This window comes from Zonotrichia albicollis, chromosome 2, assembly GCF_047830755.1.
Source record: "Zonotrichia albicollis isolate bZonAlb1 chromosome 2, bZonAlb1.hap1, whole genome shotgun sequence".
NCBI lineage: Eukaryota > Metazoa > Chordata > Aves > Passeriformes > Passerellidae > Zonotrichia > Zonotrichia albicollis.
In genome coordinates, this window is record NC_133820.1 from 4,679,383 (window position 1) to 4,695,710 (window position 16,328).

General features: G+C 44.1%; 2 protein-coding genes across 10 annotated transcripts in view; one reads left to right on the plus strand and one right to left on the minus strand.

Moving 5' to 3' along the window:
- CD247 (CD247 molecule) overlaps positions 1-5,727 on the plus strand; it is a 51,212-nt gene extending 45,485 nt beyond the window's left edge. For both annotated transcript variants that reach the window (XM_074531977.1, XM_005490989.4), the window contains exon 8: positions 54-5,727. In XM_074531977.1, the coding sequence (XP_074388078.1) occupies positions 54-119 (66 nt within the window). In that variant the 3' untranslated portion in view covers positions 120-5,727. The remainder of the gene's footprint in view (positions 1-53) is intronic.
- The window catches only part of POU2F1 (POU class 2 homeobox 1), a 112,491-nt gene continuing 98,340 nt past the window's right edge, over positions 2,178-16,328 (minus strand). For all 8 annotated transcript variants that reach the window (XM_026795804.2, XM_005490991.4, XM_014269847.3 and 5 more), the window contains 3 exons: positions 15,584-15,929; positions 14,742-14,830; positions 2,178-13,595 (listed from right to left, as the gene is read on the minus strand). In XM_026795804.2, coding sequence (XP_026651605.1) covers positions 13,285-13,595; positions 14,742-14,830; positions 15,584-15,929 — 746 coding nt within the window. In that variant the 3' untranslated portion in view covers positions 2,178-13,284. The remainder of the gene's footprint in view (positions 13,596-14,741; positions 14,831-15,583; positions 15,930-16,328) is intronic.

The window sequence follows — 16,328 nt, forward strand, 5'->3', positions numbered from 1 at the left end:
AGCAAGCACTCACACTCATCCCACACCTGTTTCTCTGGTTTTCTCTTTTCCAGGGGCTCAGTGCAGCAACCAAGGACACCTATGATGCTCTCCAAATGCAGCCTTTGCCCCCTCGCTAGGTGGGAGCCTCAGAGGGGATGGGCAAGAGTGAGAGATGCCCACCTGCTCTGGGGAGGAGAGGGGGGAAAGCCTTTTTCATCCAGCACAAGCACTGTGTGTTTCCTGTGTGCAAGAACCTCCTTGGGTTGGTGCACAGAACCTGGACCTGGCCTTTCCTTCTCTCTCTCTTCCTGAATTATGTAACTGCTTCTGCTATTAGAATGTACATATCTGTAAAGTTGTTTCCAATTATAGGGGTAGTAGGCTGATTTTTTTTTGGTCAGGTTTGTGTTGTGGGGACCAGACCACACCTTCTAACAATCATAGCTATTTCCATAAGTCTTCCTTGTCTTCCAGAGTATTAAGACATGGAATTATGGCTTTAGTGCATTTAAATAATTTGCAAAGATTTACTGTATTTACTTCCTGTAGTATTTATCTTAAGACTATTTCATCCTTTTTGCTTTAAATTTGCCTTTAAAAAACTGCTTCAGTGGAGGGCAACTTTATTTCTTTAATTATAAAGAGTGACATGATGTTACCATAGTAAAGCAGAGAGGCTGAAAGCCAACTTTCCAGTAGGAAGAAAATGAGCACCAATATCCAAAAAAAGATCAAGCAATAGCACTGCCACTCATCCATAAATATGAGCCAGGTAAGCTGAGTGAGAGACTCCTCTGAAGGCAGAAAAACAAAGAAAACAAAGAGATGGGTTCCCCTATTATCACTTCCAGACAACAAACTGTACAAAAGCCAACATAAATGCAGTTTCCAGCCCAGTCTCTCATGAGGCTGCCTCTAAAAGGTGCAGGTATCACTCCAAGGAGGTACCAGCTCAATAGTGCCATGTGTTTTTGATGAATTAATAAAACAGTGCCACAGTCCCGTGTGTGTGTAGGGAGCAGCAGTGGGAGTGGCACGAGCTCCTTACCTGAGGTATTCAGCCTGTCTGCACCAGCCTGCACCCAGCAGCACCATCTCCCAGGGAAGCTGAGGAGGACAGGATTCCAGCCAGAGCTCCTACACAATCCCAGAAGCTGGGATGGGCTGTTGGGAAAGTGCCCAAAGCCAGGTATCAAAGGGACACTCACCTCCTGCTGCTGCAGCCTCAGTTTTGCCTGTGCCTCACTGCACAGGGAAGGCTGGAGGAATTCAGCAAGGACAAATCCAGCCCAGCAACATCAGGGGTGCTTCACCTCGACTCAGGAGCTGACTAAGCCATCTCACCAATCCTCACAGAAGAAGGCTGTGGGAACAAGAGCTGCTGTTCTGGGTGCTGGCCAAATGAGGTTATGTCTTCTTTCCAGGGACTGGGTGGGTTAGCAGCAGAAAAACTTGCTGAAATGGGTGCTATGCAAGTTCCAAGGCAGTTTTACTTCTTTAAGCAGTAAAACTGTACCTGCAGTAGGTGCTTGTAGCTTTTAAAGAATATTTGCAATAAATTAAAGAAAAAAAAAAGTAAACTGAGACGTGGTAATGAATGCTTCTCGCAAAAAAAAAATTCCTAGATCCTTTACTGTTCTCTGCAGTGACAAGAAAAATTGAGAGAACTGGGTGATAACTGAGACAGCTGAGCTGAAAATTACAGTAAAGTTATGCTGCAAAGCACTCGATGCAAGAACAAAGAGTGCTGAAAACAGCTTTCTCTTTTTAAATCACCATAACTGTATCTGCAAGATGTAAAAGTCACATGCTTTAGCAGTGTGAAATACCAACCTCATACAACAGGAATGAAATTCTTTGTGGAGGGATAAAAAAAAAAAATCATCTTTATCCTCTTTATATATCAATGGATACCTTGATTTCAAAAAGCATCCAACGCTGGTTTTGGGGCCACTCCCTGTGGGGCTGAGTCCTCTCTTCGCCTTCAGGAAGCGACTGAAGCTGTTTCTGCTTTTGGGAGAGGAGCTGATAAATACAGAATTAGAACAAAAGCTTCAAGCAGAGTGCATAGAACCCAGGCTCTCCTCCAGTGTAACAAGACAAAGGGCACCAGATCAATCTTCTGGCCCAGTCTGATGCATAGGGGAAGGACAATCAGCTTCCCTTGACACATTTAAAAACTACAAACAAGTGCATACATGTTAAAACACTTGGAAAATGGTTTAATGATGTTTACAACAGAAATGAACTGTACAATTACAGTAAGTTTAATATATATAAAAAATTACAGCAGACAAATGCATCTACACAAAATCTACCTTTTCATTCTGATTTACTGTAATCTACACAATCTCTCAATGCCTACAGCTATCTGTAGGCAACCACTGGGAAAATAATAATAATAATAATATAATAATAATAAAGGACATCTTTAAAGAGACAGCATTTCGCCTTCCTCCTCACCCTTAGTGTGATCAGCAAGGTTTTGAAATGTGTGGGACTCTCACATTTCAGTCTCCAGAAAAGCTTGGGTTGCGTTTGGGTAGGGTACTCCCACAATGGCCCTTGATTTCAAGTGTTCTGCTGACCTCAAGTGTATAAATGTAATGTATGAGGAAGGCCAAGGAAAAAAAACCTCCCAGCCAGTGTAAGCAGGCAGTTGCACAGAGCAGTGAAACCATTAGGACCAAAAACTTGTCTTATTTAGAAAACAAAGCAAAAAAGGACTGCCCAGACACTACAAACATTCACAAATCCTCATTTTGAAAATTATGATCAGATTTAGAAGAAAGGGCTTGGTTTTCCACTCCCAATTCTTCATACAAAGGGGTAGTTTTCAAACTAACACTGCAAATACATTTTTAAAACAAAATTTGAGCTACTTCCTCTTTGGCCCACCCCTTAAAAACAGTGAAACCCCCTTTGCACTGAGAAAGAACCTCAGGTCAGTGGGGAAAACAAAAGAACATGCTGTCTCTTTAAAAAGAAAGAAAGAATCCCAGTTGGGAGCGGCCATCAGTGAAAATGCAATCCAAATTGGCGGTCTGGTGGAAATTCCTCACGGAATATTATGTACAGTTTAAAAACCCTTTGTAATTGGTTTTTCTTTTATTATTATTTATGAACACCTAGGCAGTGAAAACCGTTATGTTAATACATACATAGACACACCCAAAACATACAAAAATACTATTATTTCAAACTACTAGGAATAGGACAAGTTCAGTTATCTCCATGCTATGACTTTAAGAGCATTACACTGAAACAAACAAGAATTTAAACGACAATTTTTTAATATCCCAGAAATATACCAAAATATACATCTAAGCTTTGGAATTACTGAGGTTAGACTAATGCAAGTGCTGGGTAATCGTACTTAATACACAAGTCTAAGGTTCTGCAGGAAAGAAATTATCTTTGGTATCTGCATCAGGCTAATAATATTAACATTTGGATTTTGCTTTGGGATAGAGCTTGTCTGACCCTAGAACCAAACACCCCCCAATCAACTGAGATTAAAAAGATCCATGTAAAAAGTTCCTCCATTTGCAATCCCCCCCCAAAAGTTAAAAAGTCACAGGCATCTACCTAGCATAAAAGGTTGAGAAATACAATGCATAGTTGCACAGTGGTGCTGCAAAAATAAAAGAAATCTAGAAAAAAGGAACTAGAGGAGAAATGAAAAGCTGCTTCTTCTTCTTTCAGGGATTTCTCACAACAGGACAGCCTCTTCCAAGCAGTGAAGGGGGGGAAGCTCAGAAGTGCACCTCAGCGTGTATTAATCAACATCACCCAGCCCCCAGAGGGTTAAAGCACCCAGCAGAGCAGCCAATCCTGCACCCAAGTCTTCAGCTCCTCAACCCACCTGCGAAGCCGCGGCCTCCCTTCCCAGCCTGTGCCCCAGATCTCTCCCTGGGGCCGGGAGATGCTGCCCGGGCCGTTCTGGAGCCCCAGGCCAGGCCGGCCTCACAGGTGGGCTTGGTGCTGAAGACGCCCTTTGTCTTTGGTTTGTTTGTTTGTTTTGAGTTTATACAATCATTAGGAAATCTTTGGTTTTGGCTGGAAATTTTAAAAGAACAAAACAAAACAAAGAAACCGCCCCCTCCCGACTTATAGCAGCCACCGTGACCTGACAAAGCTTCTCTTTCCCATGGGGTAGGGGAACTACATTCAAATAAAGATGGACCGGGTTAAGGATGCAGCTTCTGGCCAGGTTGGGGAGTGGGGAAGGGATACAGGATTGTCAAATAATAAAGAAGAAAATTAAGTATTTGGAGATTTCTATTTTTTTTCCTTTTTTTTTTGTTTTTTTGGTCATGGTAAAAAGTGAGTAGCATGTTTGCAGCACTGGGCTGAGAGTGCCTCCTGGCCCTGGAGCTCAGCGTGGCTCTGGGGTGGGAAAAGGCAGCATGGGTGGCCCTTTTCCACGGAGAGTGGAGGGGAGGGGGTGGATATTCACAGACTAATCAAGAGGACCCCTTGTAACCAAAGGAAATAAGATAAGATTGCAATTTGCCCTCACTTTGCAGTAGCTTTTAAGCAGCGACATTCAGAGGCGTTCGGGGGTCACTCCCCAGGTTGCAGGTCACGGGGCGCTATAGGCCAGAGTTCAGTGTTAATCAAAGGAGGGAGGGCAGACTTGGCAACTCTGTGGGGTTTGGAGAAAGTTAAAGCAAGTTACTCAGTTACGAGTTAGAAATGAGGTATACGACAGCTCCTGTACCTGTGGCGGATAAACACCCCACACCTACTCACACCTAGCCTTAGATACTACCACAGAGGAAGGAAATGGAACAACGGCATGGCGGGGACGCAGCAGGAGCTCCTGCCCGGGCACTGGGGGGCACTCGGGGCCGGAGCTGCTCCAGCCCTGCCCCGCAGCGCTGCCTTCCCTTCCCTTCCCTTCCCCGCGCTGCGGGGAGGCGCGGCCCGGCTCCCCGGGAACTCGCCGGGAGCGGCCTGGAGCTCCAAGCCTTTCCCTTTGCGTTTTCCCCTCAGACTCGCTCGGGTGCAGGGAGCACCGGGGTCACAGAGGCCGACACATGGAGAGTGAATGGGGGAAGAACTAAAGGTTTTGTCTCAACTGCCTTGTTCTCAGGACACTGTCACGGGTGCTCTTGTTCCTCAATCGTTTCTCAAGGGGCTTGTGCGATCTCCACGAGTTGCCCCTTGGCATGCCATTCCCTAAGGTCTTAGGACTCCTACTGTTAAATAATCTCAGGGGTTTATAGCACCGCAACGTGCCGGCTTGGAACGCACACGAAGTTATGACATTCAGGGAAAAGGGCTTCTGTAGCTGCTGCCACAGAATTCCCCAAAGGCAGTGTGAATCCTGAAGTGGGGACTACAACAGATAAGACAATTTTGGGAGGGAAGGGGAAGCTAACGTGATAAATTAAGTATCTTACGGTATTATGTAAAGCTCTGCCGGAGAATATCCCCCAGCAGACCGACACAGTTTTAAGACAGATCAGCGTTTTGGTCTGAGCTACTTGACAATGTCCTGTTTAGTAGAGAGATGAAATAAGGCAGAGGGGGTATGTTCCAGTTCTGGGGCTGAGCCTCAGCAGCACTAAGGAACGCCAAAGGTATCATCTTCCCTCGCCTCCCACAAGCTGTTTCATTTCCTTCCTCAGATTTGTTTTCCATAAAGCACACCTTGTTTTCCACTTCTTTTGTTCCAAGTGCTCTTTTCTTTGAGAAGTCATTTCTTCAATATCCCTATTACCTATCTATAAATCTAACTAGCTCTTTGAAAAGTCACACAATATTAATACCACTTTTACATAATGTCAGAACAACAATTCTATTAGTAAAGCTTTCAGTGAAGTTCTGCAACCCGATTGGTGTCCGGAGGAAGAGTAGCTGGACAACCCGCTCTCCCCCTTCCTCCCTCCCTTTCTTCACAAGAGCTCACCAAGTTCACTGATAAAACAGCTCAGCCCAATAGCACGATACATGAACATGTACAAGGCTACTTTGGGGAGCAAAGAAAGGAGTCTTCAAGGTCCCTCCCTTAAGAGAAAGACCATCTGCAAAAGCCGTTGAACAGACTCTGACCTTGGACTACACTGCTTCCACATTTGAAGGAAAGAAACAGTTTTCCCTGACTGTATCCCAACATCAGCCTAAGACCTGCAGCACTGGGCAAACCCCAGACACCGTTTGTCTTCACAGAGCCGATGCAACTCCATGCAGAAAAGGTGGGAGTACCCGCAAGAGATGAGGTCCTTAGAGGAAGGGACACTGACCCAAAGCTCAAAAAAACCCCACCCAGCTTCTCCTCTTACCCGCTCTGAGAACAGCAGAGCTGACAACTTATCAGTGCCTTTGGTTCCCTACGAGGCCACTGGGAATTCTCCCTCCCCAGCGGAGTGGAGCTCCTTTAGAAACGCAGCTCTCGCTCCCGCGCGCAGCCGGCGCTCACTCGCACTCGCACACACACCCACCCACGCACACCCTGCCCTCCTCCCCCGCTCCAGCACCCCGGGGGAAACGGGCAGGGAGCCTTGGAGCCCGCACGGAGCTGGCTGCAACACCCTCCCAAGGCAAGAACCACTCGCTCTTCTGCTACTGCCACCGCAACACCGAGACATCGGCCAGGAGAACGACCCGGTCCCTCGCCAACAACGCCTCAAAGCTCCTCTCCCACAACCTTCTCACAGTATTTCAACCCTTTCAGGCAGACCAGCCAGGTGTTAGGAGTAGGTTAGCTTTCACCTCTCTCAGTTTGGTTTTTTCTTTCATAGTTTTTGGTCTAGACAGGATTAGCATTGCTATTAGAAAAGGAAGTGTTTAAAAAGTTTTCCACCTATTATCAAGCACTACAAGCCCTACATTCAGTAACAAGACAAGGGGGATAAAAGGAACCTGTTTCACTTTTGCTCTCCCAGATAGATTAAGATGCGACAACCATTCTTGTCCCTCCCTGGAGTTAAACACAGCGGACCCAGTTCAGCTCTGGAGCAACTCAACTCAACCAAAATGGATTTCCAGCCCCGAGGTCGATCCCAGCCCAGTACAGCCATCTCTCCCTCGAGCCTCCCCGATATTTGCTGCCTCCTCTTCAGATCCCAGCGAGGGACAAGGAAAGGCTGAGAGGGAGGGAAGTGTGCGCATACTCGAAAGGACCCTGAACAGCAACCCCATCAGTAACCTGCATGCCACCACGTGCTGTGCTGCAGATTAGACCACAGATAAACCAACCAAACAACAATCCCAAACCCAGGAGCGACAAAATGTTTCCTTTGGCAAGACAGATACAAGGAAAAAAATTTATGAGCAAACATTTTCCTTCTAACACAGTCAAACCCCCTTCTCTGCCCTCAACATCCACCCACCCCCACCCGACCCTATAAAGTTGTAACCTATAAACAGGATCTCAAATACATACAGCATAATCATGTTTATCAATCATAATAAACCATCAGTTCAACTAAACTCTACAGCTAGAATTATCTCCACTATTTATAAAGTTTGCTTTTCTCTTCTGATTTTTTCAGTTTAAAACCAGTTCTGCGACAATGCTAAGCTATGCTGAGGTATTTTATGAAGGTGCCAGAAGCCAGCTGCTACCCACAAGTATTGTTCTCAGAGCTGTATGGTGCTACCTTTCGCTGAGGGAAGAAGGGGAAGGAGCAAGGAGGGAAAGAGGCAGAGGGAGGGAGACAAGGAGGGAGAAAGGGGGCCCAGATTATTCCAGTTATGGACGGTTCTTAGCAGGGCATCACTGATGGACCCAAAAGCTGCCCCAAGACAAAGCTCAGTAGCTGCTTCATGTTAAGGAATTTGGTCAGAAAATAAGTACCTGATACGTTCTACATGCTGACCTTATTTGTCCATGTGAGTAAAAGATGTCTTTTCTCCCACAGTTAAACTACTTGTCATTTCAGTGCAATCTCCCTAACGCCCTTGTAACAGCATCCCAACAGGGGTAAAAATTCAGAGCATGTCCGCACTTGAAGTATCCTGGGAGAAGTGGCAGACAGATCAAATGCAGATAGATAAGTTGAAAAAAATCAAGGGTTTTTTTCTGTGCATTACTATGTCCATGTGTGAAGATATGCAAATAGAGGAATTGCTTTTCATCGTTCCAAAAGCACTGAAATTCCTTGACACAGAGGGAACCAGGTACCACTCACAACGTGGAGACAAAGATATGAACCTAAGAAACTGTGAATTGTGAGCCAACAGCTTTTTGACAAAAATATCCTGTCAAATATCTTTAAAGTATTTTAGGGGAGTCCCCTCTGGAAAGAAGAGAGAAACTCACAAGCAGCAACAAGAGATTTAATGAATGAGAAGGGCAGAACTTGTGCAAGGTAAGTATCTTGAATTCTATATTGCTATAGTACTTTGGGAGGGAGAGGGCAGCTGTCCTGGTTGCAAAAATAGAAAGGGATTAGTTGGCTGTGTGAGAACTGACAGCCATAAATGAAGTGGGGAGCAGCAGGCCAGCTTATTCCTTTGGTAATACTCCACCCTAGGCATCATCCAACAGGGACACACAGGCCCTGCTGGGGTACAGGGTGTGGAGAAAAAGCATTTAACCATTTCAGGTAGAACAGAAACAGGGAATAGTGACTCTTTGTAAAGTTAATGTGGCAATATAAACATCTACATTTTAAACTTCCAGTTTAAAACCACGTATCATTGAAAGTTTGGACCATGCATTATTTTATCCCTCCTAGAACACTCTAATGACCATGAGAAGCTACCTGTCTCTTTTAGATAATTTTGTATCTTTATATATTTCTTTATCTAAGAAAATATGAATTAATATTTAAGGTAAATTAGATGTTGCTTTGGTTTAGTATCTGTGGTATGGCTCCAGCTGTAATAGTTGTGCTGCTCCATTTGCAACAACAACAAAAAAAGAGGGAATTCCCGTTTTAAGGAATGCTGCTTTGCAGGAATGTGCACAGAGTTAAGGAATTAATTCTCCTGTGTCCTTCACTAACTCAGCTACAGAAATGTGCCAAAGCACCATGTGTGAGGCTTACAGAGATGGCATTTGAACATTAGGTCACAGTTCTAAGAGATGTCACATCCACACCACCTCACAGTGATTGATAAAAACATACTTCAGCTAACAGGTGTTGTACAGTGACTCAGAAACAAAATAAATGCTCTGGAGGAAATCTAAGCAGATGTAACAAGTGGAAGCAGCCACACCTGGCTGTGTGTACTTTCTTTGGGCTGTTTGTGAATCCTTCCACGGTGACTGTGGAGAGTGGGTTCTAAGGTGACCAAGTGTGCTAAAGCCAAAGTGTGCTAAAGCAAAACACATTTTTCTTAAGATCAGAAAAAAATGTCAGCATCGAGCTACAAGACCAACTCCTGAAGCCATTCTCTAAATTGTTTCTGACCTTCTGGGCATATCTGTGTTTGTTTTCCTGGAAATCTCTTGCTTTTTGAACTATCCCTGTCTGCAGGCAGAGCTTTCACCGTATCTTTTCTTGCCTGGGTACTGTGACATGCTTGCAACTATGAAAAGCAACCCTCTCACCTTTAAATACAGAGACATGGAAGTCTGAAAAAGAGATGCTATTATCCCTTTCCAACACACCACCAAACTTCCTGTGATATTTACTGGGTCTGTACACAATTGTTATTGTTTCTTTTCAGATGCATCAATTTCTGCTGCCAGCACGATGATGATTTAGAAAAAGAAACTTCTGCTAAATTCTGGTACATGATCTCATATTCTTTTCATTCTCTGAAGGAGCACATGCACTCTAACTTGGCAGATGTACACCCACTGCCAGTCTGATTTCTGTCTTTCACCTAAACACTGGAGGTAGCCAGCATCCATGAGGAAAAACACTGATAGGGATGAAAGGTAGGCTGCAGGAACAACAGCCAGTCAGTCACAGGGATGTTTTAGGGGACAATGAATCAGAGCACACTGGCAATGGATGCCATGGGATATGTGCTGTTCGGGTATTATGTCAGTTTCTGCAAACAAAACCAAGCTTTTTTTGGATATGTGGCTACTCTGAGTTTCCAGTTTCTCTCAGAAAAAAAAATCGCTAAGAAATTCCCTGGAATCTGGGCCCCAGATAGGGTGATGGGGTAGAGAAGAGGAGGGTAAAGAAAGGGGTATAAGGTGCTCACACCAAAGCCATGTGACCAATGCAAAGGTAGTCAGGAAAAAAAGCAGATTTTTATAATAAATAAACCATCCAAGCTGCATTAGTGTTCCAGATATGTACTCAACAAGACCCTCTCCCAACCACAAACCAGCAAGAATGGGACATGAAAACTCATTCAGACAGCTAATGGCACAGTCTCCTGGAACTGTGGAGAGAGGATTTTCCACTGATTTAAGGCCCACCTTTCTTTGTGTTTCCTAGATATCTGCAAGGACCACGCCCCCCACCCACCACAAAACCCTTGGGAGGAGGGAATCCATCCAAGACGAGCCCGGTGGTCTCCCCCCAACAAAAGAAGCTTCCTGATAAATTGTACTTTTGCACAGGCGTGAAAGTAAGCAGGGACTTTCAGAGTCAGGAACAAACGCCACAGCTGTGGTTTTCCCCGTCCTCTTACTTCACCCAAAGCAAGTCCAAGGACTTGCATTCCTTTGGTAGAAACTACAGACCATGCTGTGGCCTCCAGACCAGCACAGTGGGTACCAGCATCTTCTCTTCTACTTTTTCCCTACCTCCCTGAAGCTCACCCAGCTGTACCTGTCGCTGCTCTGAAGCTTTTGCTGTGGGCCATTGCCATTTTTGCAGTATTATTCATAGCCCTAAAAGTCTCCTGCACAGCCTGAAGATGTAGAGACGTATCAAAAATACAGAGATTCATCCATACTGGGGGGATAAAGGTGGGACCTCTTGGATAACAATCCTCTGACATTGCCATTCTATTTACACATCAAATAAAAGAAAACAAATTAAAATCAAGTTAAGAGTCTGCCCCAAGGATAACACAAATTACCAACCAAAAAAAAAAAGATTAAAAACAAGCAGCAACTTTTATATAAAATTAATAAAAACAAAAGACAAATGAAAAAGAAATTGTCAGTAGCATCTATCGCCTCTCTGCATCTGAACTGCACTTACACAAACTAGTCCATTAGTACAGCAGCTTGCTAGAAATTGACTTTGGTTCAAGCTTAGTTTTAAAAAAATAAAACATAAAAAAATCAAAAACACATAAGAAACGGTGGACGGACATTTGTTAGTTTCCCTGCTTGCAGTTCACTAGTTCTGAAGTTTTAGGGGTAATTGGTTTAAATATCAGTAAAACAGGAAGGTGGAGAGTTAGAGATGAACAGAGCAAAACCATGGTGGTGGGGGGAGAGATAAGGGGTTCTGCCACTTGAGTGCAAACACAACTCCCACATGCTCAGGCCACAGACCAGACCATGTGTGGAGTTTAAAGTTGCTGCCTTCCGGATCTTGGATGAGAAACTCCAGGATCCCCCTGAATCATCAACAAAACGAACATAGCTGCATCAGCTCATTAGTTTAGGACACTCTGGTGACAAAAGAAAAGGGGGTGGGTGGGAAAGGGACTCTTCTAATACCCTTACTAGCTAAAAGTAATTTAGTTTTGTACACATGGCAGAAACCTTTAAATCCATCAGGAATGGAAAGTTTAACGTGAACTGCATTGCAGCGATCCAGTCTTCTCTCTTTAAAAATCTTTTTTTCTTTTTTGGTTCAGACACTGGATTGTATATTTAAGAATATACGGATCTAACTTCTGTACAGTTCATTACTCCTTTCCTCATCCACAAAAATATCCTTTGCTCCACAGATCAGAATCACCCTTAAAGAGTGAGTTGCAGTGCCAGGCCTGGCCAGAGGCGCCGACACCCACGCTCACCCTGCAGCTCAGAGCCCACACGAGATCAGCCTGGGGTGTGCAAGGCCCCAGAGTGGCTCTGTTGTGTTGGCATTAACAATGGCACCTTCTGTTCCCATAGTCCTGGCTCCTGTCTTCTGCAAGCAGAAGCACTTTTTGTTTTACTAGGAAGCTCTTCTAAATAGTGTTGGAAGCATCAGAAAAGGAATATTGCTATGAATGGGGAGAATGTGACCTTCTGAAATCTGGTACCAACTCACCTAGAGGGTGTCTAGGACTCTAGATGCTGCTTTACATGCTGCCAATTAGCCTGGGTCATGATGGTTTTTAAATATTTGTGTGTGCTTTTGCACAGCAAAATGAAATCTATGGAACAGAAGAGCCATCAGTATTGTCACACAATCCACACTCGGGAGGTCACATCCTGCTCTCTGGAGTAAAAGGAACCAAGCACACAAGGCTAAGAGCAGAATTTGGCTGTTTGGTCTAAATATTTGAGAGGAGAAGAACGGCAGTTTGGAGTAAATTCCTACCTCTGCTTACCAAGCAGAGACCAGCCTGGAAGTTTGCACACAATGATCTCTGCTGCTGCACTGAGCTTCCTGCACAAATGATGAATATAAATTCTTCTGATCCCTACAAGTAGGCATTAGACAAATTCAAGGATGAGGAAACTGTTCAGAACATTTCCAGAAGATTAGGATAGAAAGTCTATTTGTGCTCCATTCTTCCTCTCCACCCCCCCACCCTCCCCCCATGGTGTGGGAGCTCGCTGAAAATAATCCAGGAGCAAAAGACAAACGCGTCCAAACTATATATATAAAAATAATAATAATAATAATCATAATAATAATAATAGAGATACACCAGTAATACAGGCCTGCCTAAATTGTACCAGTTAAGAAAGGAACCCCCAACATGATTGATACGATTATAAACACCTTGTATGACATAATGGCCTGTACAACAGACCGATAAAATGATAATTAAAAAAGAAAGATATTTAGACCAAAAAAACCAAGAAATCCCCTTCCTATGTTTGAACTGATAACCCACCTTAACTTGTCATTGTGACTGCTGGAAATGATAAGTAGTCCTTTCACTTTTTTTGTGTTTTTGCGGTTTTTAGTTTTTTTGTGTTTTTTTTTTTTTTTTACATTTTTGGTTAGAAAGTTCTCCGATCCATGAAGCGATCCTGAAAAGACAGTGTTTATTATAAAATTAGGCAAATGTCTGTCCCAGCTTTAAATCCTTCCTGTTTTGCTTTTGTTTTTTTTTTTCTCCTTTTTTTTGGTTTTTTTTTTTTGTTTTGTTTTGTTTTTTTTAAATATTTTTCCTTCTCTCTCTCTCTCTCTTTCTCTCTCTCTCTCTTGTCCCCAGCAACACGGTGAGAGGATGCCCACGGCATTTTCAGTCCATCGACCGGGCTGGCAGCCGATCCCAGCGCACAGTGACCCAGGCTGCTGGAGCAGAGCCCAGCCCGGCTCACTGTGCCTTGGAGGCAGTAGTGGTGGTGGACGTGGCCCCGCTGGCAGAGGCCACTGTGAGGAGAGAGTTCTGGATGGACTCGGCTGAGGTGGAGGTGGCGTGAAGGCTGGCGACTGGTCCAGAGGCCCCTGCGGAGGCTGCAGCTGCAGAGACCAAGCTAACTGGGTTGCTGGTGAGCAGAGAAAGGTTCTGAGGGTTCAGGAACAGAGGGGCAGTGACGATGTTAGGGGTACCTCCAGCATTGGCAAACACCAAGTTTCCAGTTGCATCCAGTGATGTTATTGGAAGAGAGCCACCGGATGCAAGAGCTAAAAACAGGGAAAGTTGAGCAGGGAGGAGATAACGTTAACAGTAAGCAACAATGCAAAATGAGCCTAAAAGCAAGGGGTCTCTGCATTTGCCTTTCTCTGATGCGTGTGCTCTCTAAATCGCTTGTTGGAGATCTTGCAGATACTAAAATGCATCTTTCATTTGCTGCTAAACTAATTCCACTGTGCCTTTCCTCAGCTCTTTTAGTACAATACTGGTCTATGTTTTCTGCCACAGAGAGTCTGTGCACCCAGCCAACTTGCACTGGGAAGGGCTGAGATGAGGGTTCATGTGAAATGACAGCTATCACAAGATGGAGAAGGTCATGTAACCTTGAGTGTAACATTTTAAATGTTGACATATAACCAACCACTGTTACAACTTACTCTCATGGGTCTACAGCATTCAGTCTGCCTTAGATTATGATCTCCTAAATTTATCTGTGACACTTTATGAAATGGTTCTTTCTTGCAACCTAGAAACGAGATTTGTTCAGCTAGTTTAGAGGATATTTGAACACACAAGTTTTACCTAGCTCTTTAGACACTTGTACCATCCAGTTTTTACAGGTGGCAAACTATGAACAACTCTTGCTGAAGCCAGTGGTAACTTTTGCCTTTGTGCTACTTCCAAAACAAATAAATATATCCTCTTCTGAATGTGGATTTACGTATTTCAAGTTCTACGTAAGGATTTCAGGAGGAAGGATGTTTGTTGCAGGTTCTTTTCTAATACATATGAAGACAAGAATTCAGGATCAAGATTTGCTCAGAATTGCCCTTCCCAGAGACCTCAGAATGGTGCAAGTCTGCTCAAGCAGACTACAGAAGAGCTATAAAAAGCAAATCTCTAACCTGCTAAAGACACAGGCCAATGAGGCAAGCACAACAAAATAAATTCCAGATTGAATTCAGTATCTTAAATGCCTCCTTTAAATCATACACAGCTCTGATTCCCTATCTGAAGTTGTACCTGCTCTTATCTCTGTGACCCACAAAATGTATTTGCACATTTAATTTTGTAAAGCCTTTACTCCTACAGAATTTATGCCCAGTGCTGAGGAGTCAGTGCTCTCTGGTAGACAAAATAAGAGTGCATAAACTGAAGTTGTGTGATGGAGATGCATTAAAAGGAACACTACTGACCTTGAATAGTTGCCAGTGTACTGTTGCTCATCAGGGCCGGGCTGAGAGCACCACCTAATGTCCCTGGATTGAGACTGAGTAAGGCACCTCTGCAGCAAGATCATGGAAGAAGTGGGAAAAAGAAAGAATGTTATTTTTAAGAAAAGGTTGTCATTGTTCAAAAGTACACCATCATATTTTTAAAAAGGGGGGAAGTGCAAGGTGGGAGGAAAGACCAGAGATCAAGGGCTATTTTTGGATTATTTTACTTTTAACTCCATGAGGGGTTCATGACATGCCCAAAGTACAAGCACTGTAAATACATTACTTGCACTGATTGTTGGTGCAAAATATTCTTGTAAAGTATTTGGGGAAAACTGTTAATTGTTAGAGAACTACCATCCTCTCCCAAATGCAGATAAGAAATATGTAATTCAAGAAGAATTAAACATCTGTCTGAGCAACATTTCTAAAACTGTAACTTCAACAATACATCATTTTCCATTTTTAAGAACTTCTTGCTCACGATGGAGAAATGAACAGAGAGGTGTGAAGTGGGTCTAGGCTATCTCTCCATTTTACAATTAATAGAACAGATTCTATGGTTCAGTGGCAAGTTGCAGTTTTTAAGTCAAGCTCTGCAGTGGGATGAATGATTTATCAAACAACATCACTGCAACACAGCCTTTTCACCTTTAAAATGAGCACAGTATTTGTGTACTGTGATGGGAATGGTCCATTCCCATCTATGAATAAACCGTCAGAATCTGAGATAAATGACAGCGATACAAAAAAGCAATTTATCCCAAGAATTTTCCTTCACTCTTCTATCACCTAAAAGGGTGTGCAAAATGGATCCTTACCCAGCTGCAAACTGCGAGGATGCCATCAAGCCTGGGTTTAGCCCTGCTGCAGCAGCCATGGCAGCAAGACTTGCATTTGCAGGCAACTGTGCAGCTCCTTGTAAGGCGGCCGCTGCCGCCGTTTGCAACCCTGATGCCGTTACCATCACCTGGCTGGTCCCGAGAGGGGAGGACAAGGGGGTGGAGGTTGTCTGTGTTGTGCTGGTCTCACTGGCACTGGAGGCCTCGGAAGTGGAGGCTGAGGCAGAAGGGGAAGGGCTCGGGGCGGGCGATGTCACTGCTGAAGAAGCCGGAGGTGCTGTTGAAATCACTGTTGCCGTGTTGTTGGAGGTGGTTTCTGTTGTGCCTGCAAGAATGGCTCTGGTCAGATCAGTACAAAACAGGGACACCAGACAAGAGAAACCCCTGCCCACCTGATCTCAACTGCATGTCCAGCTGGAAGGGGCACAAGCACACATTTCTGTAGTACCAAGAGTTCAAATGAAAAAATGAAATTACACTTCCCAATGCGGGGGGCTGAGGAGCTCCAGAAGTCAGCAATGAAATATTTTGTTTCATTTGTATATTTTGTTTCAGCGCCAACTGTGATTTTATTCCTGGAAAAGTCAACTCAGTGGTCACAAAAACTGAAGCTTCTTAGTGCAGCAACAAGGAAGGATGACAGGAATGTCCTGGGATAGCAGTGACCAATAGTGAATGACTCTTTTAAGAATTCAAAAGGGACAAACGGCAGGGGTTGATAGGG